This window comes from Monodelphis domestica, chromosome 2, assembly GCF_027887165.1.
Source record: "Monodelphis domestica isolate mMonDom1 chromosome 2, mMonDom1.pri, whole genome shotgun sequence".
Lineage (NCBI taxonomy): Eukaryota > Metazoa > Chordata > Mammalia > Didelphimorphia > Didelphidae > Monodelphis > Monodelphis domestica.
In genome coordinates, this window is record NC_077228.1 from 6,134,414 (window position 1) to 6,161,765 (window position 27,352).

General features: G+C 45.6%; 1 protein-coding gene and 1 non-coding gene across 4 annotated transcripts; both read left to right on the forward strand.

Moving 5' to 3' along the window:
* Window positions 1–259: 259 nt before the first annotated feature.
* On the forward strand, window positions 260–26,337 carry ZRANB2 (zinc finger RANBP2-type containing 2). Of its 3 annotated transcripts, none has more exons than XM_001364453.5 (10): window positions 263–652; window positions 5,494–5,546; window positions 5,635–5,743; window positions 7,184–7,266; window positions 14,012–14,088; window positions 14,391–14,525; window positions 18,369–18,538; window positions 20,875–20,961; window positions 22,937–23,095; window positions 24,372–26,337. In XM_001364453.5, the coding sequence occupies exons 1-10, from the start codon at window positions 597–599 to the stop codon at window positions 24,433–24,435; spliced, it is 993 nt and encodes a 330-aa protein (XP_001364490.1). In that variant the 5' UTR covers window positions 263–596; the 3' UTR covers window positions 24,436–26,337. The 3 variants fall into 3 exon arrangements, with proteins under 3 accessions (XP_056670905.1, XP_001364490.1, XP_056670906.1); XM_056814928.1 differs by lacking the exon at window positions 263–652 and adding an exon at window positions 845–863; XM_056814927.1 differs by lacking the exon at window positions 20,875–20,961 and having other exon boundaries at window positions 260–652.
* MIR186 (microRNA mir-186) lies at window positions 22,112–22,179 on the forward strand. Its single transcript, NR_032187.1, has one exon. It is a non-coding gene; the product is annotated as a microRNA mir-186 (primary transcript).
* Window positions 26,338–27,352: the final 1,015 nt, after the last annotated feature.

Genomic DNA, 27,352 nt, shown 5'->3' on the forward strand with positions numbered 1-27,352 from the left:
ACGTGTGCACCAATGAGGAGATGACACTTGTGTCTCCCCCTATTAACTCTTGCAGATGGGATGGCCCTCCTCTCACCAGCCCCTCGCACCCCCCCGCCGCGCCATGTTGGTATCGCCCGGCCTCCTTCCTTCGAGGTGGAACGAGAGGAGCCCACCCCTCGCCCCCCGCCCGGAGGAGAGGAGGACTTTCCTCGAATGTCTTCCGGCCCCGTAGGTGGCGGTACGCGCCTTCCTAGCACGCACGGCGCTACGGCGGTCTGCCCCCCGGGCTGTCCTCAGCATTGCCTGTTGACTCCGCCGGTAAAGAGACCATTAAATCACTCCTTTTGCGGGGCATCCCCCATTCGGCGGCGGCTTTCTTCCTGTCGGCCGCGGCCCTTCTCGTGACGCGCCGGGGATCCCGACAGCAAGCCTCGAGCCGCAGCGGGCCTGAGTCAGGCGTAGCACAGACAGCCCCAGATCCGCGTCAGGCCCCCGGCCGGCTTCCTGGGGTCCTGGCGCAGCGGCGGCGGCCGAGGGAGAGGAGGGGAGAGGTGGAGGTGGCAGTAGCGGCGGCGGCAGCGACGACAGAGGCGGTGGCGGCGGGAGCGGCCACGATGTCGACTAAGAACTTCCGAGTCAGCGACGGCGACTGGATCTGCCCCGACAAGAAGTGAGTTCCGGGGCGGCGGCGGCTTCGGCTGGTCAGCAACCCTTCCTCAGCGGGGTCTTGGTGTCCAGGCCTGAAGAAGAGAGGTCGGGAGCGGGCGAGCGGGCGGGCGCGCCTTGAGGACGGCCCCGCCTTGGGGACGGCCCGGGTCTTCCCTTTGGGAGATCTGTCTGGGCCCCGCCCGACGGACGCCATCAGCCCCAGGGAATGCCTGGTACGACCCCGCGGGGGAAGGCCGTGGGGCCTGGGCCCCATTTTACAGGCAAGGAAACTGAGGCACGCGGCCACTCGGGTCACGTGGCCCAAGGCCACCCCACCCGCCTCAGAGGAGAAGCCATCACCTTTCTAGGCTGGGGGTCCGCCACGTACTGAGTGCCTACTGTATGTCCGCTGCCATGAGCCACCGGGAGGGGGGGGGAGGGGATGAAGGGCCTCTTTGGATTTCCGGCCCCCCGAGCCCCCAGGGTCCGAGTTCACCCCCACTACTGGTTTGGAGGTCTTTAAATCCCTTCGGAGGCCTTTCGGGGGCGACTGAGGTGGGAATCAAGGCCCGTTTAGTTCAGTTTGAGAATTTTGGTTCATCCTCGTCCCTAGCGGGAAGCGCGGCCTGAGGAGACAAGAGCTGGTGTCTACACCGGCTTCCAGCATTTCTTCTCAGACAGTCTACACCCGGGAAGCCGGTGTGTCTCTGGCCTGGGGAGCGCAGTTGTGCGATCCCGCTAAAGGGGGTTCGGGTTCCCCAGAAACCGCGATGGGGGGGTTGGGAATCAGAGAAAACAGAGAAAGCTCTGTTCCTCCTGATCCGGGGGATGGGAGCGCCTCATTCACCTGATTCCGGCATCCTAAAGAGCCCGAACGGTCACTGCCCGTGGTCACAATGGAGACAGTCTGAGCTTGGGCACCCGGGGCTGCTCGCCTCCCTGCAAGGACGGGTTGGCCAGGCCTGAGGGGCCTCGGCGTTGGTACTGGGCTCCTGGGCTAAAGCTGCCTACTGCAGGGAAGGCCGCTTCTCCCCTCTTCCCCCTCATCTCGCCTCCTATGTAGTCTCAGACCAGAAAGGACTCCCAGTGGCAAACAGCAGGGCACCCCTGCAGCCCCCTCCAGAGCCTCTGAGGATCCCTGCGCCCCCCACCCCCACCCCTTGGGCCCTCTCCCTTCTCTCCTTCCTTGTGTGTCTGTCTGTGCCTAAGTGCCAGGTGTGGCCATCTTCCTGCCCAGGGCTCTCCCTGGGAAGCATCCTCAAGCAATTGCTCTGGGACTCATCCCGCTAACCCACCTAACCTAACCTGGGCAACTATGCCCTAATAGATGGTCTTCTCATGTTTAGAATATAAACTCAACCTGACCAAGTGGCCCAGTGGGTAGAGCACCAGGTCTGGGGACCCGAGGTCCTGCTTTCAAATCTGGCCTCAGATACTTCCTAGCTGGGTGACCTGGGCAAGTCACTTAACCCCCATTGCCTAGCCCTTACCCTCCTCTGCCTTGGAACCACACACACATAGTACTATTGACTCTGAGACAAAAATGAGGGTTTTGGTTTTTGTAAACTCTAGGGGTCAGGAATGCCCTGATTTTCTGTTATTTGTATGGTATACAGTTAGGAAGAGCTGATTTTTAAACCTTTTCTTAGCACCTAGCACAGAATTTCCCATTTAGTAGGCACTTCATAGAGGGGTGTTTGGAGACCAAGGTAGAGTCCTATCACCCTTTATTGTGTCTACTTCAGAAGACCTCATATATGCCCCTCAACACCCCTACACCCTAATGCTGCTTTAATAAACCCTTATTCATCCTGTTGCTGTTCCTGGAGTTTTAATGAATTCCATTGATAAGATAGAATGAAGGCAGATATATTTCCTACTGTAGGAATCCGTTGTTTTGGTATTGAATTTTTTGGTTAATCTCAGGTGTAACCAGAAAACTTTCATTTCCACCTACATTGAAAATCTTTCTAGAATATGTTAGCCCATTTTACATCTCCAATAAATACTACATAGGGAAACATTTTGCTCACTCAGAGTATTTTTTTTGCCTTACAGTTAGTTGTTCACTAAATTCTAATTGTGTGCAACATTGTAGATAGAGGTACCAAGGTTTGAGCTCAGTTGGCTGACCTAAAGCTATACTTCGCAAGTTGGTTTTTGATAAAAGCCCTTCTATTTATTATGTTGTCATTTAAGCCTTTTAAAAGTAGAATGCTTCAAAGATGTTTAGTAAATTGAGACTTGAATTTTAGTTGATTGAGATTTTATTATACTTTTGGCTTGTAGAAAAAATTTCTGCCAGACTTCAATCCCTTTTGTTCCAATATTTTAGGACTTGGTCAGGAAAGGAAACAATCTGTGGTGGTGGCTTTGTAAATTTATTCATCTTGTTTTCTTAAGCTTATTTCTTCCACTGGAATTTGAGTGGTTGTTGCTGCTGTTATTTATTGTTGTTCTTAGAGTAACTTGTTTTAATTTCCAACTTGTTTCTAGTTTCAATGCTGCTACTTACAAATTTTGTAATTTGGGGGCCTCCATTCCATCATTAGTAAAATTAAGTAGTTGGAGGAGATAATCTCTTATGCATTCTTGGAATTTTACTATCCTGTGATTCTTTTGGGGATCCATAGTTTCATAGCCCCCTTCATCAGATTAATGCCCTTCTCTAGATCCATCTTGAGGTAGTTGACCAGAACTGCATTCACTTTGTACAGGAGCAGAATTATGTCTCCTATGTGGTCCCAGAAGCAGTCTGCTTTCCAAGGACCAGCTTAGTGACACTAGTAGACTTAGCATTAGGTGATTAATTCTTCAACTGTGAAAACTCATCAATCAAAGGAAAATGTAGCATGACCCCATGAGCCCCTTCTGTTTCTGGAGTAACTGGCAGCCATGGTTAAGGGGGCTAAGAGAATGTTTTAGAATTAGCCTATATGCTGTCCGGGAATGTTACCTTAGCTGTTGGTGCTCAGAAGTGAATTCTTGTCCAGGGATGAATAAGTAAACATATTACTAGAATTGAATCCTATTAGTTCTTCCCTAATATTCTTCTTGTAAATGCAGCAAGACACAAAATGAAGTTAAGCAAGTTCTCCTTAAAGGGGCAAGTACATTTGTACTTGATTTTATCTCAAGAAGCTTCATTCCATGGGCCTTCTGTTCATCTCATCTTCACTTAAGAAAAAGCCCTAATGCAGAAGCCAACTGTTACAGGAAACAAAGAGATCATGAAATTACACAAAAGACGTGGTAAAAAAAAAACCCTTTAAATTCAGAGAACATATACTTAGAATCTGCAGTGACTTGAATAAAGGCAGGTAGTTAAATAGCAAAACCAAATTGCAAAATGGTGTTAAAAGACTAAAAAAAACTATCAAAGGCTTCTGTAGCTGATTGAAAAATCACTCTGGTATTTCACAAATATGACTAAAAGAAAGCCAAGCAACAGGATTAACTGAACTCCAAATAACATCCTCAAAAGCAGACTGCTAACTTTATAGAGCAGATATCAAAACAATGCCAAATTAGAAGAAAGAACAAAAATAAAATGATGTTAACATACAACTGAGGTTGTTAAACTGTCTTTAAGTCATTGACACTGGGAAAATGGGAGTAGACAAGAAAAGACATCAACATGAATTATGATTTTCTAGGAAGGTTTAACTGAATCACTTCCAGGAGGTCTGTAAAAAGTTCAGTAAACTTTCTACCCCAGTGAATAGTAGATCTCCAGAGGGAGCTTCAAAAGGGTGACCCCAGCTTAGAATAGAAATGGGTTTGCCAGGTCGTATTGGGGATGATGGTCATTTGATTCCATGTGGAGAAATAGCAGACAGCAAAGATGTTTGCTGAAGGCTCAGTGAGAACCTCGGCTAAGCCACCTTGTCTCCAGGGCATTGAGGGTGACAGTGGAGGAAGACCAGAGAGATATGTGGAGCTCAGCTTTTTGTGTTATCTCAAAGGGACTAGAGCAGCCTCACTGGAAGCCTTCCCAGTCTACTGAACAAAACAAAGAAGGCACCAGACAAAGTAGCTCTTTGGGGGGCTGTGTGTCCTGGAAGCAGAAGCACAATCTCGAGGACATCAAGTGACCTGAGAGAGGGAGGAAAGCCAGAAGTTGGAGCTATCCCAAGGACCTTGGCGAACGTAATAAGAGGAACTTCTGGCTAGGTTGGCAGTGCATTTTACACCTATGGGGCAGCATTGAATCTCACCAAGTTGTATTTGGCCACTTTGTTTATGATTTTATTTACTTTCTATTGAACCTCCCTTATAGTTTAGGTGCACTCATTTTCCCCATTCGAAGGTGAATGGCCTGAGAGTAAGGATTGCTTTATTCTTTGTACTTATATCCTAATATCTGCCCTGGGTTCCTGGCACAGAGGGAGTGCTAAGTAAGCACTAATTCAAAACAGTAACATTCTGCCATATAGGATCTCATCAAGGTGTTTTCTGTGCAAATGGAAAAATTATCCCAAATTCCTTGATTTAGTTAGCTTCCTGCGGTGTATGACTTGCTTTTGGTGGTTCAAACCCCCTAATTCCTTTCTTTGGATCCTTAGCACTTAAAGTGGATAGGCCCTGGCATAAAGTAACAAACTTGATAGGCGCTTCATGACTTCTTGACTTTTGGCTATATATATTGTCTATCAATGGTCTAGTTCTCTCTTCTTTTTCTAAAACCAGGTAGTTATAATTACTAGTTTCTAGGACATTAAAAAAAATCTAATAGTATTCTTTAACACAAGATAATTAGGAAGCTTCTTAGAGCAGGAGCATTGTATGTAAAATGTATGTTTTTAATATGGCATTCCTATGTGCTTACTTTGTCAAAAGTTTTTGTTTTGTTTTGTTTTTTAGATGTGGAAATGTAAACTTTGCAAGAAGAACCAGTTGTAACCGGTGTGGTCGAGGTAAACATACAAGTAGCATTCTCTCCTGACCACAAAGACAATTTTCCAAAATTCTCCAAAAGCCAAATCTTTATTCTTCCATTTGCAGAAAAAACAACTGAAGCTAAGATGATGAAAGCTGGTGGGACTGAAATAGGAAAGACGCTCGCTGAGAAGAGCCGAGGCCTATTTAGTGCTAACGACTGGCAGTGTAAAACGTATGTCTTTTTGAGTTCTGTTCTCTCTTAACTTCATAACAGTGCCTATGTCTATAATCACAACCTATTGCTGGGGTTACCAACTTTTTCAAGTATACAAAGAAGGAATGTATTATAAAATTGAGTTTTAAGGCCATCTTTTTCACCTGCTAAAAATTATCAGATATCACATTGGGGAGAAATTAACTGATTTCCATAAATGTCTCTTTGGCTGAAGTATAATCAATGAGACTTTGTTCTTGTTTTATTGGTAACCAATATTCACTGTTGTGTAAAAAGGCCTTAATTCTTTTTTTCTTTGTCCATTTTCTCCTGTAAACATAGACAGTTTTCAAAAAAAAAATTATACTTGAATAAAAACTCATCCCAGAACATCACTAAACTGACAATAAGTTGGGAGAGTCATTATGACTTAAATAAGTCGCTCTTCCCTTTGACGCTTTGTTCATCATCAAATAAAGGGCTAGACGGATGGTCTCCAAGACTACTTCCCAAGTGTAAGATTTTATGCTCAGGCTAAAAGAACTTTTTGCTTTTTCATCATTTGTTCCTTCTCCTTTTTATGTGTGGAGAAGCTTAGAAGTTCTGACTTCCTCGTAAGGCCACTGTGATAGGGAGAGTGCTCTGCTTTTGGAATCCCTCTCAGTTGGGCTGCTGCAGCCCCAGTAACCTTTGGCGTCTCATGCTGGCTTTCTGCCTCTGAAAAACTAAATGGACTCTAACAACATTTCTGATTCCAAATCCTAGGACTTTTTTCCTTTTGTTTTTAGGTGGGGCTCAAGGCTGTTTGGCCTCCATGATACTGAATGTGGGTCTGAAAGCTTTGTTGATTTCCCAGATTCTGGCTTTAATTCCACTTTTGAACTTGAGTAGAGGAGTGATTGGAATCAGAAGATGTTGGCATAAATTCTGGATGCTTTGCATGCCAGAAAACTTAAGTTTTTTCATTCTTCCACTATCTTAAAGCGTACAGTGGGATCTGGTACATTTAGTATGAGAATTGCTGTCACACACTAAACTTGAAACTTGAGTTTTGGACTTCTTACTTAATTTGCATGAGTTCAGAGATTGAGCCATATTTTTGATTTTATTATATGTTAGAGAATCTTTGAATTGGAAGGTGCCTCAGAGATCCTAGGCAGCCTGGAATTCCTTGGATTTTCTCTGACATAAGGACAGTTTTTTGCTTCCACAAAACTCCATTCCATCCACTTTATTTATAACTATTCTTCCATTTTTTTACCAATTAAAAAAATTATATTGTCTAAAAAACTCAGACACAAGTCTTTCCTAGGTCATTCAGTATTTTTAATTTTGTCTCTTGATAAGTTGGTCTTTATAGTGCTAAAAACTAGCTCACCTTTTAATTTTCTCTGTCTTCTCTGGATTTTCTGATAATCCTCTGTATTCCACTAATGTGCCATTTTTTCCATTCTTAAGTTGCAGTAATGTGAATTGGGCCAGGAGATCCGAATGTAACATGTGCAATACTCCCAAGTATGCTAAACTAGAGGAAAGGACTGGTAAGTGATAGCCACGTTTTCTGTAGTACAGCAATTTTTTTTAATTGTAATGGTAATGTGTGCTCTTCCTTTTATGGGCAAACACAGTAAAAACTGGTTTGTTTGCACTCATTTTTCCACTGTTTGTTCTTTTTCAAAATAATCAAAAATTCACAAGTTCCTCATCGCATGCAAGAGTGGTACTGAGAGCTAGCCATCCCAGAAATGGCCTTAACCCCAACGAGTATGTGCACAAAAATGGAAAGAATTTACTCTCTGGTCCTGTTTCTGTACACCGTGTTCTTTGAGAGTGCCCGATGTAAACCAAGGTATTTGAACTCTACCAAGGGATTGTCTGGCTTGGTGGCCCATAATGAGGTTGGGTTTTTTAGGTATCTATTTGATCCTATTTATCAACTATATGACCTTGAAGTCTTGGAAGAAAAAGAATATCAGACACTTTTCTACATCTTTGCTGGTACAAAGTGCTCTTCAGCTATGCACGATTTCCCTTGTTCTTCAAACCCACCCAGCGCATTAATGGGCCTGCACTGGTAGACCATTCATTGATTGAATGAATGAATACTTTATAGGATTTACTCTATGCTTAGTTCAAGTCTCAGCCTATATAGAGACTATGGTCTATTGGAATATAATACCCAGATGACCACTGCATGCTAGGTTTTTAGAGAACTAGAAACCGTTTGCCTGAAGTCTGAGAAGGAAGTATTTGTTAGGAGTCTTGGGAATTCACTGATGCTATTTTTTGGAAAAGGAGGGACCATTGGGGGATCTGTTGGACTGTTACATGGACCCAAGAAAAATCTTTGATGACTTGGTGCAGCTTAAGAGGAAAACATGCATATCTAGTTCTATGGCTCAGGTATCCTGTGAATAAAGGTAGATGTCTCAGCGCTAGAAGGAATAGCAGGCGTGTATTGGAGAACTATAAATCTGATTTTAAAATTGAGTGGCGATAAATAGAACAGGTGCTACAGTCAGGCAGATGCCAGGCACCGTGCTAATAAGCACCCAGGGACCTAAAGGCAAAAAGCCGCCCATTCCCAAGGAGCTGTCTAATGGAGAGGCAGCCTCCAAGCAGCCCCAGAACTCTGATAGGGCCGGTCTCAGCGGGAAGGCACTGGACTTCAGGAGGCCTGGGAAGGAAGGGGACCGCAGGATCGAAGAAAGGCAGACTGTGGAGAGGAGGAGGGCGGCGAGTCTAGAACACCCAGGAGTGGGGGGCCGCCTTGGGGAGGGTCTGGAGGCCAGGATGACGGCGAGTTCGCTTACCAACAGAGGGCAAATGGTGAGAACTGATGGCAGGGATTACCAGGATTTGAGGGTGTTTTGTACATTTTTAAGTACAATATAGCTTCATTTTTTTAAAATGTAAGAATTTATATTTAGCTCAGGAGCCTCATGAAGATGAGGCAAACTGGGGGATGACAGTATTGGGAATTCCTAGGGACCAGGAAAGGCCATTGCGTTTTCCGTAATGCACATGTCAGGAACTTTGGGGAGAATCGGCTCAAAGGAGATGCCAGTGAGAGAAGGGAGAGGGGTGGTGTCCTTGAGGGGGCTCATATCAGGGGGGAGGGACCAGGGGAGCCGGGTTTGCCGGCTGCAGCAGCAGGGCAGCTGCCACAGAGGCCTCCGCAAGGACTCCTCCCATCCTTGGCTGCATGGCGAAGGAAGAGATGAGAAGAGAAGAGGGAGCTCATCGTGGCAAACGGTCTTGGCTCTTTTGTGAAGACTGAGACTGGTTCTCAGCGGGGGGGGGGGGGGGGGGGGGGGCGGCACCCTGCAGACCAAGCATGGCTGGCTTGGCAGAGATGCCGTGTGAATCAGCAAGGCACAGGGCTGTAGAAGCATAGCTATCTGCTCTGAGACGGCACGCCGGGATGTGTTGGGAGCTTCTGAAGGATTTGGGCCTGCACAGCCCTCTCCTGGAATAGGAAGTTGATTCCAGGAACTAAGTTTTAGGAAAACCTTCAATAAGCTGGACGGGGTCTGCAGGAGGCAGAACCCCCCCCCCCCAGAGCTCAGGTTCCTGCCGGCGAGTCCAGGCCTCACGTGATCACTCCTTACAAGTGTCGTCTCTGCTCTGGCTTGTAGGGCCCTCTCGGGCCTCTGCCGAAGTGTCCCCTTTGCTCTTCTCTAGGTTGGAATGGGCTCCTCCTGCCTCCGTTTCTCCAGGTGACCCATCCTTTGGGGATCCTCTTTCACTTGCCTTTGCATAAATGCAGATCCCGCTGGTCTGCCTCAGCTGACTCTGGCCCACTTGGTGTGGAGCTGGTGTGCCCTGGTCTTCATTTTCATGGATGTCCCAACCAAAAGCTAGACTGCAAACTCCTTGAGGAGACCAGCCTGGTTATTCTCATATACAGAGAAGCGGTAGGAGAGACTTAGGCTACCAAAGGAGCCCCGAGAACGTCTCGTTGAATATTGTCTGAAGTGCTTCCAGTACAGTGGGAGAGAGCGAGGGCTGAGGGTGTCACGTACAGCTTAGCTCTGACTACAGTGTCAAGAGGCACTTTCAGTGGGTGGCACCCGGACTAGAGAGCCCTGGCGATGGGAGTCACTGAGTGATAACCCCACTGCCCAGCCCTTACCACTCAATACTCGCTATTAATTCCAAGATGAAAGGTAAGGGTTTAAAAAGAAGTCTCCTTCAGGCCTTGACCAGTGACAGACCCAGCCTTCAGTTTTATGTGTGGGATTTGTTGACAGTGATAATTTCATTACAGAAAATCATCAAAGCTTGTTTTTCTGGGCCTCCTGTGAGAAAAGATTATTGCATTTGTAATGGTGTCTGGCATAATGGGAATTCACTCTTATAGTTCTCTTTGAACAGTCTTATGTTTGTTCTCTGGCATTCTCAGGATGTGCTATACATTTCAGCTGATGATGGTAGGATATGAACCCGGCACCTTATAAGAGCCTTGACTGCATTGTGCAGATAGAGGGTTCCTTTCCTTCCTCTAGGCCAGTGTCATACTCTTATTAATTAAGCCATAATTAGCCTGGTGTATTTACTTGACTGATAATCAAGGCAGTAACTATTTAACATTTATTCAAGATAAGTAGCTCAGTATGGGGAATAGAAAGCTAACCTGATCTTGGAATCAGTGTCTCTCTCTCTCCCACTCTCCCTCCTCATTCAGAACTTGCTGTGTTAGTTCCCTCACAGGTCCAACCTTCTTGCCAAGACACCAAAAAATAACAGTACTTTTGTTAAAAATGGAGCCGTTCGGTGGTATGATATGCAAACCTTTGAACCTGTTGTCAGGAAGGTTCTTCTTTGTGAATTCAAGTCTGGCCTTAGACACAACTAGCAATATGACCCTAGGCATTACAGACCTCAGTTTGCCTCCGTTTCCTTGTCTATAAGATGAATTGAAGAAGGAAATGGTAAACCACTCTAGTATGTGCTGAGACTCCAGATGGAGGTTAAACTAAAATCTGTCCCACTAAGATCAAGAGTGAAACAAAATATACCCATTATTGCCAATATTATATTTTAATATTGTATACAATTTAATATAGTATTAGAAATACTAACAAGAGCCATAAGAGAAGAAAAAAGAAATTGAAGGAAGCAGAAAAGCAAAGAAGTCATAAAACTCCCTTTTTACAAACAACATGAAGATATATGTGGAAAATCCTAGAGATGCAACTAAAAAGTTAGTTGAAACTATTAATAATTTAGCTAAGTAGCAGGATATAAAATAAACCTCCATAAATCATCAGCATTTTTATATATCACCAACAAAGTTCTTCAAGACAACATGGAGATGCCCCATTAAAATAACCACAGACAGAAAAAAATACCTGGGAGTATACTTGCCAAAACAAATCCAGGGACTACATGAACATAATTAGAAAATACTTTTTACATAAAGTTAGATCTAGATAAGAGGAGAAAAATTCAGTGCTTGTGGATAGGAAGAGTCACTATAATTAAAATGACAATCCTACCTAAATTATCCTACTTTTACTTGGTGCCATCCTGATTAAATTACAAAAAAATTATTTTATTGAGCTAGAAAAAATGTAAGAAGATTCATTTGGATGAATAAACAATAAAGAATAGGAATTGTTTAATAGAAAAAATGTGAAGGATGAAGGTCTAGCAGCGTCAGTTTTAAAACTATTATAAAGCATTAATTATCTGATTCTGGCTAAGAAATAGAAAGGTCTATCAGTGGAACAGAACAGATATACTATAAACAGTAGTAAAAGATATAGTAAGCTTTTATTCAACAAAAAAGTATAGATCCAAGTTTTAGGGCTGGGAACTCAATAATTGGGGGAAATTGCTGGGACAGTTGGAAAGTAATTTGGCAGAAACTAGGTATAGATCGAAAGCTGTTAGATGACTTAGAAATAAAAGATCTCATAAGCAAATCAGAAGAACAGGGAATTTATTGCCTATTAAATTTGCGGAGGGGAGAGAAATTTATCAGTAAACAGGAATTGAAAGGCATTATGAGATAAAATGGATAATTTTGAGTGCATTAAACTAAAAAGGGTTTATACAGATAAAACTAGTGTAGCCAAGAATAGAAGGAAAAGCAGAAAATTAGAAGAAATTTTGTAGTTTTTCAGATGGAGGTTTGATGTCTAAAATATTAAAAACTGTCAAATTGATAAGAGCCATCCCCCAACTGACAATTGGGCAAAAGATTTGAACAGACAGTTTTTAGATGAAGAAATCAAAGCCATGTATCAGTAATTGGAAAAAAATATTCTAAATCACTGCTTTTTAGAGAAATGCAAATTAAAACAACTCTTGATATCTCACACTATCACTAAATTGACAGATGTTTTGGGGAGAATGTGAAAAAATGGGGACACTAATACACTGTTGGCAGAAATGTGAACTGATCCAACTATTTTGGAAAGTGATTTGGAATTATGCCCAGAGTTATAAAACTGTGTGCCCTTAGCCAAGAGATCAGGGAAAAGGCGGGGGACGGGACCGGACCTGTATGTTCTGAAATATTTATAGCAATTCTCTTTGTGGTGGCAAAGAACTGGAAATTAAGGGAATGTCCATCAGTTGGGGAACAGTTAAAAAAATTGTGAGATATGATTGTGATGGAATACTACTGTGCCATAAGAAATGATGAGCAGATTGAAATTTAAAAACAGAAACTTACATGAAATAACAAGGAAAACCGAGAGAACATTATATACGGCTTTAGAATATCAGAGAATGCTCAGTGGCCAAGTGGACATAGGGCTAGGCCCAGAGTCAAGAAGACCCCAGGTCATTGTGACTGGGTGGATCACTTAACCTTCTTTGTCTCTGTTCCCTCAACTATAAAACATTGTTAGTAACAGCACCTACATTGCAGGGTGGTGGTTATGAGGATCCAGTGAGATAATAATTGCACAGAACTTGGCACATGGTAGGTGCTATGGAAATAGATGCTTTTTCCCTTTTGTCGGATTTCCTCACTGCAGTCCTGGTGGTACTAAGAACAAAGACTATAGTCGTGATGATGTTATTTATAAGCTTACTTTGATGGGAAAAGAAGTGGCACATATTCTAGCTAATAAATAACCTATTCAGAAATATATAAAAATATATTCTTCATGACTTTCCTGCCATCTCCCCCAAAAACTTGGTAGTTCTAACAATTTTGTATATTTCCTCTAGAGGGTGTGATTTGTCTTTATGATTTTTTTTTTAAGTTGTGAAAGGAGACAGTTGCCTATAATTACAGGAACTGAGATCAAAATTCCCTCCCATCTGTGGCCTTGGGCGAAGTAGTCCCTAGATGTCAGTCTCCTCATTTGTAGGATGGTCTCAGAAGACTCTCAAAACTTGAGATCAGTTATCCTCTGAACTTTCATTTCCAGCCTACATCTCACCCAGTCCTGTTACAACACATTTTCACTCTTGACAAAAGAAATGTTTATACCTGATGTTTTCTGTAATAAGATCAGGCGGAGGCTCATTAAGTTCCTCTCACGTAAAAGCCCTCTACTGATGGAATGGAATAGTACAGGTCTTCCTTTCTCAGGTCTCTGTATCTTTTTGCCTTTCCCCTCACTGCTACCTAAGTGATCTTCCTTAAATGCACATCTGATCCCATCACTACAACCATAGGGTAGACACTAGAGGCTTCCTGTTTCCTCTAGAGTCAGATATAAACTCTTCTGTCTAGTCTTAAAAGTCCTACACGATCTTCATGTTTGTTTTTTTCTCTTCTCTATAAATTTTTTTTTTTTAAGAATATAGTCTTCTCAGGAGATGGGGGTTTTTGTTTTTCGTCATATTAGTCTCTTCAGTACCTGGCACATTGTAGGCACCAAATAAGTATTTATAGAAACTATCCGAAAGGGTTGGGACGAGTTGAGCTTCATTTGTATTTCTAGAGCTTTCCTTAACCTGTACAAGCAGGCAACCCCTCATTTATTATCAGTGAATAGTATTGTATCAGACTTGGGTACAATGAAGTGCTGTTTTAATAAGCTCCCTGCATGGAGCTCTAGTATCACCAGGCCCCTATGCTGATGTTGTTCAGTAGCCTTTTCCAGAAGAGGAAGGAGGCCACTGAGCTCTCATGGCCCTGGGAAGGCCGGAGAGGGGGGCACGAATGGGGTATTGTGTCTGCCCATGCTCTGAGAATTTTGTCTGGCTCTGATTTACAGAACCAGAAGGGAAACTCACCCTTGGGTTTATTTGATAGGTAAGCAGATGTTCTTTATAGGTAGAAATAGTGGTAAAAACTTGTGATTTTTTTTTTTTAAGGATACGGTGGCGGTTTTAATGAAAGAGAGAATGTGGAGTATATTGAACGAGAGGAGTCCGACGGAGAATATGATGAGGTAAATCTGATGTGATAGCACTCAAATGGAACATAGTATAAAAACAAACGCAAACCTCAGAAGTATGTCTACAAAGAAAGTTAAGTAAACATTTCTGAATTGCCTTTTCGGCTTTATATACAACCTGAGAGCATTTGTATCAAAATTATGCTACTAGAATATATTTAGCATTTTGGGGGAGGGCAAATAATATAACAGCCCAGTGTGTATTTTTTTTTTACACAAATTAGCATTTATATAGAAATGGGCATGTTTCTAGTTGACTAAGGAAAGTTTTTTTTTCTGAAATTCTCTCTACTCAGTTTGGTCGGAAAAAGAAAAAGTATAGAGGGAAAGCAGTGGGACCTGCCTCTATCTTAAAGGAAGTTGAGGATAAAGAGTCCGAGGGAGAAGAAGAGGACGAGGATGAAGATCTATCCAAATACAAATTGGATGAGGTAATGAAACTCTTATTCAGGATTATTGCCCATCCAATGGAAGACTAACCTTAGCTCAGTTTTATAAAGCACTCTTCACCCTGGAGGTGGGGGTGTTCATTTTAGGCATTAACTAAGTGTCACAGCTGAGTCTGAAATGCAAAAAAAATCAGGTTTCCAGAGTTATAGGAGACTTGTGTCATTTTTCCCAGCTTCTGAGCACATTGGCAAGGGGTTATTGGGTCGTCTGTTCTCCACTTAAATCCTTACAACAGTGAGGAAGCTCTGGCCTGTTGAGGCGGCCCACTCTCTTTTTGGTAACCACTGTGAGCTTTGGACAAGGGTCTCTTTGCCATCTCTCTGGTCTGACTGCCCCTGCAGGCAGGTCACGTCCACTTCTGCTTTGGACCTTTTGATCTTAGGCCGTTTCTCCTTATATCACATCCAAATTTGGTTCTTTGTAACTTGCCCTCTTTTGGGGGGTTCCACGTGAAACCAGGCTCAGCCCTCTTCACTCCAGTGGGGCACGGAGGACTAAGAGGCAGTGACCATTGGGAAGAATTCTTCCTGACTGGCCCAAAGCCTGAATCTGCCTCTCTACCCCTATTGCTCACTCCTGCTTCTGCCATCTGCCGCTGCATAGAGTGAGTCCAGTCCCTCTTCTGAAGCAGAAGATGGTCCTTGTACTTCTGCCTTCCTGACTGGGCCCTTCTAAGTCACGTGTATAGCGAGGAGCTCAAAGCCCTTCACAGAGGCCTGGTTGTCTCCTGGGCACTTGACAGTGGATCATTATTGATGAAAGATAGTGTCCGGAAGGGAAAATGAGAGTAAATATCACCTGACGAAGGCAGGGTCCAGCAGGACCAACTCCTTATTCCAGGAAGCTTGGCCCAGCATGCCTCCTGCCAACTCCACTCTGGCCTCTTTGTCTTCTCAAAGGGCTGCAGAACCATGATTTGTCCATCTTGTTCTTATGAGGTGGATTTTTTTTTAATTGAAGTATTAGCGTCCTTTTACTCTTTTTTTAACCCTGTCTGTCATAATAACAACTCTTTAAGATAGAAGGGCAAGGGCTAGGCAATGGGAGTTAAGGGATTTGCTCAGGGTCATATAGCCAGGACATGTCTAAGGCCAGACTTGAATCCAGGACATCTCACCTCTAGGCCTGACTCTCACCCAGCTGTCCCAAGACCTTTTACTCTAAATTTGATGGAGATGTCATTAGGGCTTTCCTCAGTTCTTGTTTTGGGGTGGGTGGGAGGCCAGATCCCAGGGAAGCCTGTCAGGTCATGGTGTCTGAATGCAAATATCTTAGCCAGTTGGTCCAAGCTTAGTGAATCCCAAAAGAGAATTGGGAGAAAGACCCAAATGCTTTTCTGAGGCCTGGAGCCTTCCTGTTGGGGCCCCAGTATGACCTGTTCTTGGCCCAGCCAGGCTGGCCCTCCTTATTGCTGCCCCTTCCTTTGCTGTATGTTTACTGTCTCTTTAAGGGTCCAGTCAAGTCAAACTCACTAACCCATCCTTGGGAAACTTCTGTTCTTTTCCCTTATTAAAAGTTGAGGCATCATGTGGCCTTCTCGAGGGAGCTTGACTTGGAGTCCTGGGCAAATGCAGTATCCCTGGTGCTGGTTCAGCCTGGTGGGGGCAGTAAATAGAGTGCAGGCCTGGAGACCAGACTATGTGACCCTCGCTATGCTGATTGGCCTCTGTTTGCTCCCCTGTAAAGTGGGAATAATAAAAGCCCTTCTCTACCAGGGTGATTGTGAGGATCAAATGAAACAGAATTGGAAAGTGCTTAGCACGAGTAGAAGGAGCCAGATGTTATCGATTTCAATTTTTACCAGAGTACAGAGTTCATGTGGACTGGCTAACTTGAATCCATCCATCCATGGCAGCTAGTGCTGTTACCTTCTTAATTTGGGCATTCACTCCTAGTCCTGTGCAGGTCAGTCTCTGGTCTGAGAAAACAGATGGGGGAAGGCTGCCAGATTCTTATTGAGCAGCTCCCCTTCTAGCACCACTCGGTGATCATCCCACCCACAATAGTGGTTTCATTTTTCTCCCAAGGTAGCACCTTTTTCTTATCCCACCTCCATTTCTTTGGAAATTTAGCCAGCTTTGACCCTCTTTGTAGAGGGCCCCTCTCCTATTACCTGGCGTAGCTACCAGCTTCTCCTCTACCTCTTAGTTTTCATCTAAGACGATCAGCACATTTCCTCCACATTCACATCGATCTTAGACAACTGTCCTTTTGTCCTTCCTGTTTAGAATTTCATCCTTGAGAGTTTCTTATCCTGCCTTGGCCAACTTCCCGAGGAGAATTGTACTCTGCGGTGTCTACCATTCCTTTTTCAGAACCCAAACCCTTTGAAATCTTATCTCCTGATATTTAGGTCACATGTTGCCCAGATTTCCTTTTCTTCTCCATCACAAACCATAGGAGGGTTTGGTTTCTCTTCCTCTACTCCCTGGCCCCTTGAGGTTGGCATCAGTTCACCCCAGCATCTCATTGTTCCCTTTATGGGAATCGGATCCAATATAGATTTCCTCTTGTTGGTTCTCACACTTTCTGGATGGATGAAGTTATCATCAAGGCAAGTTAAGACTGAAGGAGGTGCAGCAGATAACTAAAGATCCCATCGCTCTTAGAGAAAACTGCTCCACCAACCAACCTGGGGTGTTTCTTGAACTCACCAGTTTCCTATTTCTGCCTCATAATCTACTCCAATAGCAAATAGGATTCTACTCCTTTTTTTCACTCAGAACTCTCCTCCATGCTTCCTAGTCAGATTCCTGACCCTGGTGAAAATGGAAAGGCATGAGATGCCAGCCGTACCCTCACACCACCAGCTGGGACTGGCACAAGTCTAGAAAGCTCAAGTTAACTTTGCCCCGTGTGTATTGGGGAACTCGGCTTGGATCCTTGCCGAGAGCTCCTGAACCCCAGAATATCTCCTTATCAACTGCTCTGGGATTTGAAGATGTGTCCATGACTTGGATAGAAAAGCACTAAGCTGTTTATTTGGGGTTTGGCACAGCTTCTAAAATATTAAGATAGGTTTGTTACCGGATAGTATCCTAGTCTGCGGTCCTTGTTTTTCCGGGAATAGAAAGCCTTACGTGTACATCAGACTCAGTCAGATTCTAGAGGCAGCTGGGGGACTCAGTGGATGGGGGCTCCAGTTCAGGTTCATACTCACTGACCAGCTGGGCAACCCTGGAGAAGGAAATGGCAAAACACTTCGGCGTCTCTGCAAAGAAAACCCCAAATGGGGTCACGTCGAATCAGGCATGACTGAAGGCTGCGATAGTACCACTTCCTTCCCAAGGTTGTCATGAGAAGGAAAATGGGCTCGCATATACTATATAAATGCTAGTTATGACAATTATCATTCTCTCTAGGCAGTCAGGGGCACAGAGGGATCTCCTCGAGAAAGTTAGGAAACTTCTGTCTTCATTACAGTGCTTAGATTAGAAGGGTCTGGGTCTGACTATTCTAGAAACAAGAAATCATTGGAAGAGATTCTTAAAGAGGCTTCCCTTCATGCTATCCCAGGCTGAACAGTGGGGAGCACGAACAGGTTGGCCCTGGTTCTCTTTGAGGGACCGAACCCTAAAACTGAACTGGGAGCCCTTTTTGAGTCTTGCCTTGTCTTTGTTTCCTAAATGATCAATTCTAAGTAGAAATGGCCCGTGTTTGAGAGTCCTCAGTTAGCAGGGGAAGTTGCCGTTTGGGCTGCTTTCCCTCTGTCCCAAGCTGCTTAGACAAATGAGACGTTTGTCCCGGCAGCTTGTGCCTAGCACTTGGGAGATGGGTTTTAAATGATGCTGATACTGATGGATTCTAATTGGTAATGTCGCTAGGATGAGGATGAAGATGATGCAGACCTATCAAAATATAACCTTGATGCCAGTGAAGAGGAAGACGGCAATAAAAAGAAATCCCACCGAAGAAGTCGCTCCAAGTCTCGATCTTCCCACTCCCGATCTTCATCTCGCTCATCCTCCCACTCAAGCTCAAGGTCTAGGTCCAGGTAAACGGGTACAGGCCAAGGGTAACACCAGGCAAAATGTCAGTATCTAACTTCTTTATTTACACATTTTGGTTTTCCTTGATTGAATTAAGATTTCAACTTCATTTTAAAGAGTTCATCTTTGATAATGAGTGATTTCCTTGAGATAATGCATTTGTGTCCTATAACTTCATTTGCTAATGTGGTTTTTATACAGCCCTTCCCCAAATAGATGTCCTCTTAAGGTATTATTATTTTGTATGATTTAGTGTTGTACCTTCTGTACTGAAAGAACTTCACTGGGAAGAGCACAGATAAAATACCCGGGGTGAGATTGTCCAGCTTGACATATGCTTAAACTCATAGCCCTCTCGTATACATATAGATGGTGCCTATACATACACGCCCGTATGCTTAGAATCCCCTGCATGCCTTGTGTATCCACAGATAGACGTGCCCATCCACTTCATGTACGTTATCAATGAATGTGCAGGACACTTTGGTCCTTTTCACCCAATTTTGGATCTAGCTGCTTGTTTTTCAGCGGCAAGAGAGCCACAATAGGCTCTGCACATAGTCACTTGGGAGAACCCAAATTCAAGTCCAGCCTTAGACACATACTAGCTGTTTGACCCTCGGCAAGTCACTTAACCTGTCTGCCTCGGTTTCCTCCTCTATTCAAACGAGGATGATAATAGCACTTGCCTCCCAGGCTTGTTGGGAGGATCACACATGAGATAATTGTCAAGTGCTGGCACGTAGTACGTGCTGTGGAAATAATAGTTATCGGTACGGTTGTTTTCGTTCCTAATCTGTGTATCCCTTGAACACAATAGCTGGCACACAACACTATAAAAATGCTTATTCCCTATTCTTCTTGAGGGTTGGAATAGGTGGAATGGAAACCGTTTCAGATAAGAATCTTAAATTAAGCCATCGCTTCTGCTTTGTAAGTTTCTCAGCATTCTGGAAAATAAAAAGGTCGAAGAGTTGAGAATCTCCTCCTTAGTGTCTGTCCATCCATCCGTCTGTCTGTCTCCAGAGAGGCCTCTGGTCACTGCTGGCACCTTCGGTGATAGCCGAGGGGCTCGGCTCTGCAGGAAACAGACTTTGCCGAAGCATCAGCAAGACAGCACCCGCCTTCAGCACTGCCTTTAAGTACAGCCGAGCCTAGAGCAGCCCCAGTTTCCTTAGTGTCTTCCTTCACGTGCCCGTCACCGTGTGGCTCCCCGGGCTTGCCATAGGAGACTAAGTTCACAGGGTGAAAGCGCGGTCAGAGGCGCAGTCACGCTCACTTGCAGAAAAGTGGGTCGGCATAACCAGAGAGTGTTTCGTTCTTTGCCTCTTGGTGCCCGAGCGTAACCTCACGGTTTACTGCTGTGTTGTGAGAGCCGCCTAGGACGGAGCGACTTTTACGAGTCTTGACCGGTGGGCTCGGTGAGGTTTTGCAGTCATTCCCTGATGCGAGACAGTTCAGGCAGGAAGGGATCAGTGGCACGTTTCCACGATTGATTTCTTCCGAGGAACTCGCTGCGCCTCCCGAAGTGAGGCCTTGGTAAGAGGCCGCGTGGCACATAGAGAGTGAAGCACGGCCCACGCTCTCTTTCAAACTGAATACGAGCCAAACGCATTCTCGGGGAGAAAGCAGGAAGGAAGGTCTCTCAGATCACCACCAAGTCATTTCTTCAGGTCCTCCCCACTCTTTGGCAGCCACTAGAAAGCAGCTTTCACGTGGTAGGTGAAGAAGTAGCTTTTGATCCAGATGCGTGGCCTCTCCAGTTCTTACGAGGCAGCCCAGACTAAAGGGCTCCTGCCGTTCCCTCGGGCTTCAGCGAGACGCCTCCCCTCGAGTCGTCTTTACTGAGACGACAGCGGAAGAGCCGCGCACCTTTTAGTCTGGATGCTAACTAGAGTGGAGCGCCTAGACAGGACATCCAGCACGGCACAGAGAGAGCGGACGAGACAGTTAATGGAGACGATAGAAAAGCGCAGGTCCCAGTGCTCGACTGCAGTGTCATCTGAGGCAAAGGGGCACCTGACGAGGAGGAGAGAGAACCAGGACGTCTCTGGGGTCCTTAGAGAGCTGTGAGGGGCGCTTGGAGCAGCCCTGGTGTTTGGGGCTCCTCCTAGGCAGTGGCCCTACAAGGGGGAACTAACTAGGTTTGGTGGCGGAGCCCCCTGGGGGCGAGCTCTGCCAGAGACCGCGGAGAGGGGCCTCCTTACTAACCGGTGTCCGTGTGTCCCAGAGCCTTGTCTTGTTGCATGAGCGTCGCGTGTCGTGTGCCTCTTCCCTTCAGTGTTGGTAGCCAAAGGCTTGCTTAAGTGATGCTGGAAAAAACCCTTCCGTGTTGTTCCAGGTCCCGCTCAGGAAGCTCCTCCAGCTCCCGGTCAAGGTCTCGGTCCAGTTCCAGAGAACTCTCGAGATCTCGTGGGTCGAAATCCAGGTGAATGAGGTAGCATTGACTGTCCCCTGCCGAGGAATCAAAAGGCACCAGAGAGCGTGGCTGCTGCTGCTGCTGCTGCTGCTGCTGCTGCTGCTGCTTGTACAGCTTTTGTTTGCTTTTACTTGTCCGTTTTGTTTTAGCATTAGAAAACTAATGCTCTTGCCTCGGCTTAATTTTCTCACCCTGAAACGTTTCCATTGCCAGCAGTGTGCCAAGACATTCCCATGATTCCATTTAAATGACGATTTGTTATGTTGGTGGTAGGATCCGATGAGGCGGGACGCCATGGCCAAATTGGAGCTCCCATTCGGCCCTCAACACAGCGATGCCACCCGTGTGCTGGCATCTCTTATAAGACGAATGAGTTCACGTCTCCTGGCCAGAGCGAGACAAGGATTGCCCACTATTGCTTAGACCAGAAATACCATGTGGACCAAGAACAGTTCCCCTATCTCATAATGCCAGAGAAAGCCAAACCAGCTGCCTTTCGAGGCCCCTTTCCCTCCGCCGCCTTTTGTGGCTTCACCGTCCAGGACGTCTCACATAAGAGTAGTGCAAGCCTTAGAGCGTTAGTGTCTACGGCAGGACATGTCGTGGGGTTGGCGGCTCTTCTAGACGGAGTATTTGTGCTGATTGAGCTTGCGTTGAGGGTAGCCTTTGCAGTGAAGATCGGGGGGGGGGGGGGCCCTCAGCCTTATTTGTGGAGTCCAGAGCGGCTCGGATTTTCCGTTTGTTAACGATCACTTCTTGGGGTGCCGCCGTACAAAGGCAGCGCCTGCTTTTGTGCCTCTAGCGAGAAGTAGGAGACACCAGCTAGAAGCTGCGTTTGAAATGCACACACCAAAGCTTGCCGACGGGATTTTTTTCCCTTTTTTTGGCAAAGTAAGCATTCAGACTGAGAAGCCAGAGCTTTAGTCTCATTTGCTAGGAAGTAGCTGAGGGGTTACTGCAGTAAGACGAATGTGAGTCCCAGGACTGGGCAAATGTTGCTCCTCTCTTGTAGACGGCCACCATGTCAGCTTTGCTCGAGCTTGCCTGGGTTTTGAAGGTGGCCACCTGCTAGGGTCTACTCGGCAAGCGAGCGCTACCCTTGATCCCAGTTACTGTGGAGCAGCCTCCATTCTTAGCCTCACATTTTTGCTTGCTCACAACCTTCCAAAGAATTCTCCTTTTGGGCTTTTGATTCTTAATTTCAGCCCAAAGGTGAATTTTTTGGGATGTTTGAGCTAAATGCTTCAGCCATAATTATGTAAGTGAGAAGGAATGCTAGTCATTCTGCTTAAAAAGATGTACTTTTTTCCCTAAGTAAAACATGTGAATGTCAACACGTCATATTTCATGAATAGTGTTTTTTGGATGAGATTTGTAAATGTTTTTAAGCAGTTTAGTAAATTATTGGTTCTATTTTCATTTAACTATTTAATGATTTGACACATTTGCTGTTTCTTTCTCCTTCCCTCCCCTCTTCTCTCCCACTGCCATCCCTGCTTTCTCAAATTGCAACTTGTGTTAAGTTGCCTGATTTCAAATGGACTTAATCATTTTCTTACCCTCAGGAAGTTGTTTTTAAGGTGATATTTTGTTGTTTTTGCTTTTCTTAAATGGGAAAGTTTCATTTCTAAATGCACAATTACATGTTTCATCGTAGCCTATATTGTGCTTTCCATTCCCCCTTTGCTTCCCTTTGTTGGTGTGACTTAAAGGAAAGATTTATTCTGATGCAAATAAAATAACAGAAAATGCATCGTATTTCTAATTCAACAAAAGATGCACATTTTAATTAAAGGTTAGCTTAAAAAATTCATGGGTGAACCAGAGTCTTCTGGTGAGGAAGCAGTAAGTATATTTGCCTTAGGAGATCGTAGAGTTATTAGGATAAATCATATTTAAAAGTGCTTGGATCTGATAGCTAAATAGTCCAGGTCTTGGCTCTGCCTTGTAATGAAATGTTTAATTTATTTCTCAATCAATAAAGATCCAGCTCCAGGTCCCACAGGGGGTCTTCCTCCCCACGAAAAAGATCTTATTCAAGTTCCTCATCATCTCCCGAGAGAGGCAGCAAACGAAGCCGTTCTAGATCTTCTTCACCCGGTGATCGCAAAAAAAGACGCACCAGATCACGGTCACCCGAAAGGTTTGGGTTTCTGTAGAAATAAGAATGGGTGTATTTGAGTGTGTAATATGTTTACTAAATGCGTGGGAAAGGGGTGAATTTGAGTCACTTTCTCCAATTTTAAAATAATATTTTCTTTTAAACCCAGTTTTGTTGCTTGGGAAGGATATAGGTCAAATTGCCCATTGTTTGGACATTAACATTTAAGTAGCAGTGCTATAGCCAGCTCCCAGTTATTCTAGGAAGGATCTTGTCTCTGTTCCACTTTGCTTCTCTTTCATCCCATTGTTCTTGGCCCTTCCCTCTTCTCCCTCTGCAAGGGAAAGGAAGAGGCTGATTTAGCTCTTCTGAGCATTATTAACCCAGAAGTTTAACTTGAGTGTGTGGTTGTTGGGAGGGAGTCTTAAGAGCTCTGTCCGGTGAGCCAGAACGTGTCTCAGGAGATCCCCCAATAGTGGCGCTTCTCCAGGGGTTTCCTTCCATCGGCCCTCCCTCAGTCACTGTCTCCTTTATTCCCAGTAGAGGACACTGTTTTGTCTTCAGTGTTCCGGGTTAGATTATCCCGTGGCCGGTTCCCCTTATGCTTGCTGGCCCTGCCCTCCCCCTGGGCTCTCAAGCCTTTCTCCCTTCAGCTTGTTCCCTGTTCCTAAATCCTTCCTTCCACGTCCCTGACTCTCACCTTGGCTTCAGGCCGTCTGGTTTCCTGACCAGTCGACTTCCCGAGCCTTTACCTAGTCCATCAGTCAGCTTGGAGCCTAAGCCTCTTGGGGTGCTCGGGGGCTTGGGAACGTGTCGCTTCTCCCCAGTTGTGCTTTTCTCTTCTGCTCCTGCCTTCCGGAGCACGGCTAGTGGGTCAAGAGCACAGCCTTGCCGAAGCCACGGTGGCAGACACAGCTGGAGCTCTCCTCCCCGAAGAGAAAGGCCTTTCTTACTAAGACAGGCTGGCGCTGGCCGCGTCCACGACTTTTCCCCTGCTCAGCTGCCCAAGTGGCTTCCGGCCTTCAGCCGTTGCTGGCGAGGCTCTTTCCTTGCTCTCAATAATCGGGAGCTGGCTATACCAAGATTCAGTGCTCGTGCTTCTTGGCTTTTCTTTATTCCTGAAATCGTAAATTAAGATTGTACGGTCAGTGCCACAGACCGAAAGCCCGGATCTGAGCTCCTCTTGACCTTTAGACAGATGGGTGGACCCAGTCCAAGCATAGACTAAGTCCCCCTTGCCATCAAGGTGTTTGGTCTCTGTGCCCTCGCTCAGCACCCACTCAATGCTTTGCCTGCTCTCTCCATTTTTATCTTCCAGGCGCCGCAGGTCATCATCCGGATCGTCTCATTCGGGTTCCCGTTCAAGCTCTAAAAAGAAATAATGTATTAAAATTTACACCTAAAAAAGTCCAGTAGAGTGCATGAAGCCTATTTTTAAGAAGTTTGGTGTCTTACTTGGTCAGAAGTGCTTAATCTGCTAGTCGAGGTGCATGTCCGTCGTCGCTTTCTGGAAAACTTCAGCTGTGTCCATTCCTGAAATTACAAGTCCATGAGCATTTTAAGCCATAATAGCCCCCGATAGTTGTCATTTGTTTGTTGTTCTCTAACTATTTAAGATGTGTTTTCTCTAATCACCAGAGAGCTGGGTGTGACCATGTTGTTCTTCATTTTCAAATGTTTCCTGATGGTAGATGAATCTGCTGACTTGTACACTCGGGTCAACAGAAGGCCCCAAGGCTTCCTGGGCTTTGGGCATTCTGCCAGTGACTGGAGAGCTGGGTGGAAAAAGCCATTTCTTCAGGCGTCGTCCCTTGGCAAAGGGACGCTCCGTTCACGATTATGCTCGACAGCAGTCAATGTAGAGATCCCGGATGGGGCTTCTCTGTTGTGAAGCTCACCGTGATGTCTGGAGCTCACGGTGGCTTGGGTTTTCCCTTTTTTACTTGTCCTCAATGCTGCATCCTGAGACAATGTTCAAACCCTGTTCTCAGTTACCAGAGGAAGTGGCTTGTTTCTCCCTAAATTAATTGTGGGGCCAGGCACTCAGTCAGTCGTTTCTCTCGTGTTCCCATCTTTGGCACAGCCCTGTAAGAAACAAACTTCCTTAGACGGCCTTCTGGCCCCGTTAACCTTTCCAGTACTGGTTTATAATGGGGAATGTGTACGCTCGTGGGGGGTGTGCTTTGTTTTGTTTTTTCTTCTTTTTTATTTTACTTTTCAATTTTTAAAGAGGTTGGATGTGGCATGTTCCTGAAAGCCCGTACCTAAGTGGGCAAACGAGGCTAAAAATCTGAGACTCCTTAAGGAAGAGGAAATTGAGAAACTAGCTGGCACGTCTTAACTTCTCCCGTGTGGTTGTAAGCCAGTCAGGCACCGATGTCTGTGCACGCGGGGGGACGAGCCGTGGGCTCGGCCCTAGTTCGCCTTTCTTAAACTCTGCGTGAGGTTTCCTTCCGCCGTACAGAGGAATGTTCTCCGTATGTAACCGGGAAGTGTCGTTGCCCCCATTCACTCGAAACGGCTTATGGCTTAAAATGCTTTCAGGAATTTGCTCGAGACATTTCTGTGTCCAAGTCTGGGCTGCCTTCAGGCCTAAGGGGGAGGGGGGTTTCTCTTAACAGTTTCTTCCGTGGTATCGCAAGGTAAGTATACAAAAGGGTTAACCGTTAAGTCTGGTGCCTTTGTGTCATTGAGAAAAGATGAAGGAATAGTTTGGTCATTTGAATGTGAAAAGGAGCAGCCGGAGCAAAATTATACCTAAAAGAAACTCGTTTTAGTTTTCTATTGGACTGATCTTAAAATGAGAGCAAAATGTGTAGGTAGAAATATTTTGATAATCTTTTTTGCAGAGAATTGAACTTCCCCACCAGTTTCATACCTCTATATGAATCTATACATACACACACAGACACACGTGTGGGTGTCCGTACACGTGTGTGTGTGTATACACACACTTCTTTGCTCAATGTAGTTGTAGGTCACACAAGAACACTCAGTCTCTTGTCATTGTGCCTCTGACTTCCTGGAAGTCTCTTCCCTTCTCAATTGTGAAGATCGAATGATCTGCTAGACGCTACATGTTCCCTCCCGTGGGTTTCCTCTTGTGTTCTGTACCCTGCCTTCTCTTTGCTGTGCGTAGCAAGCGCAAGTTCTGAATTTAGCAAATGGTAGATCCAGAGAATTCTGATGATTATGATTTCATTTAGTTTCACTAAACTGTACTAGTTCGTTTCATTACGAAATGATGCTGTAGACAAATGTAAATAAAGCTTGTGAATCAAGCAGCCAAGTGAGTGGTGTTTGTTCAATCAAGGCCGGCCTCCCGCCCCAGCTCCGAACTGAGGTGTCCCTTCATGGCTCGTTGCTTGGGGCCGTGTTTAGGCCTCCGTTAGAGGCCCGAAGGAAATCTTCCCCGAGCCTTAAGGGGGTTGGGGGAGACGGCGTGACATCAAACCGAGTACACATGCCCAGAACGGGAGAATAGCCTGGAAGGGTCCGGAAAGGCCTCAGGGAGTGGGAAGGGGACCGGGGACGCTTCCGAGCATAGACACGTGGTGGCGGCCCAAGTCTGTCTGAGGCTGAGGGGCATCTGTGTGTTTGCGGTCTTATTTGGGGGTCTCGGGTCTTAGGAGTCTGTGGAAGTGGACTTTGCCCGTTCTCGGTGGGACACTGGGAAGAGATGAGGGACGGGGTCAGACGAAAAGCTGCCTTAGAGGCCATTCCAGGGCACGCTGGTCTCCAGCTCCTCTGGCTGCAAGTCCTCCAAACTGCCCTGGGTTTAGGTCATTCGTCTCCACTTTTTAATTAAACCCTTACCTTCTGTCTCATTGGCCCCAAGGCAGAAGAGTGGTAAGGGCTAGATTGCAATGGGGGGTTGTGACTTGCCCAGGGTCACACAGCTAGGACATGTCTGAGGTCAGATTTGAACCCAGGACCTCCCATCTCTGGGCCTGGCTCTCCATCCACTGAGCCATCCAGTTGGCCCCCAGTCTCCAGACTTTAAAAACTGCCAATATTCCTGCAAGATAAATGGAGGTGCTGGCCACAGGCAGAGGATGCTTGCCCAGTGTCCTCCAAGCCTTTCCATATTGAGTCAGATGGTGCCTATCTGGAGGCACAGATGCCAAGGGTACCCTCCAAAAGAACCCGCCGTGGGCAGTAGCTTCGGTCAGTATCTTAACTGGTGGCGGTCTCTAACCTCACCAACCCACAGGCCCACTAGAAACTGGACTAGTAGTTGGCCTGGGCACAGCCTGCCACGGGAGTGGTGCACCTGCACAGATGGAAGACGGTGAAGAT

Coding starts and splice junctions, on each gene's coding strand:
- ZRANB2 (XM_001364453.5), top strand. CDS start 597: ATGTCGACTAAGAACTTCCGAGTCAGCGACGGCGACTGGATCTGCCCC. Junction 5,744..7,183: donor AACGACTGGCAGTGTAAAAC/GTATGTCTTTTT, acceptor TCCATTCTTAAG/TTGCAGTAATGTGAATTGGG. Junction 18,539..20,874: donor AGCTCAAGGTCTAGGTCCAG/GTAAACGGGTAC, acceptor GTGTTGTTCCAG/GTCCCGCTCAGGAAGCTCCT.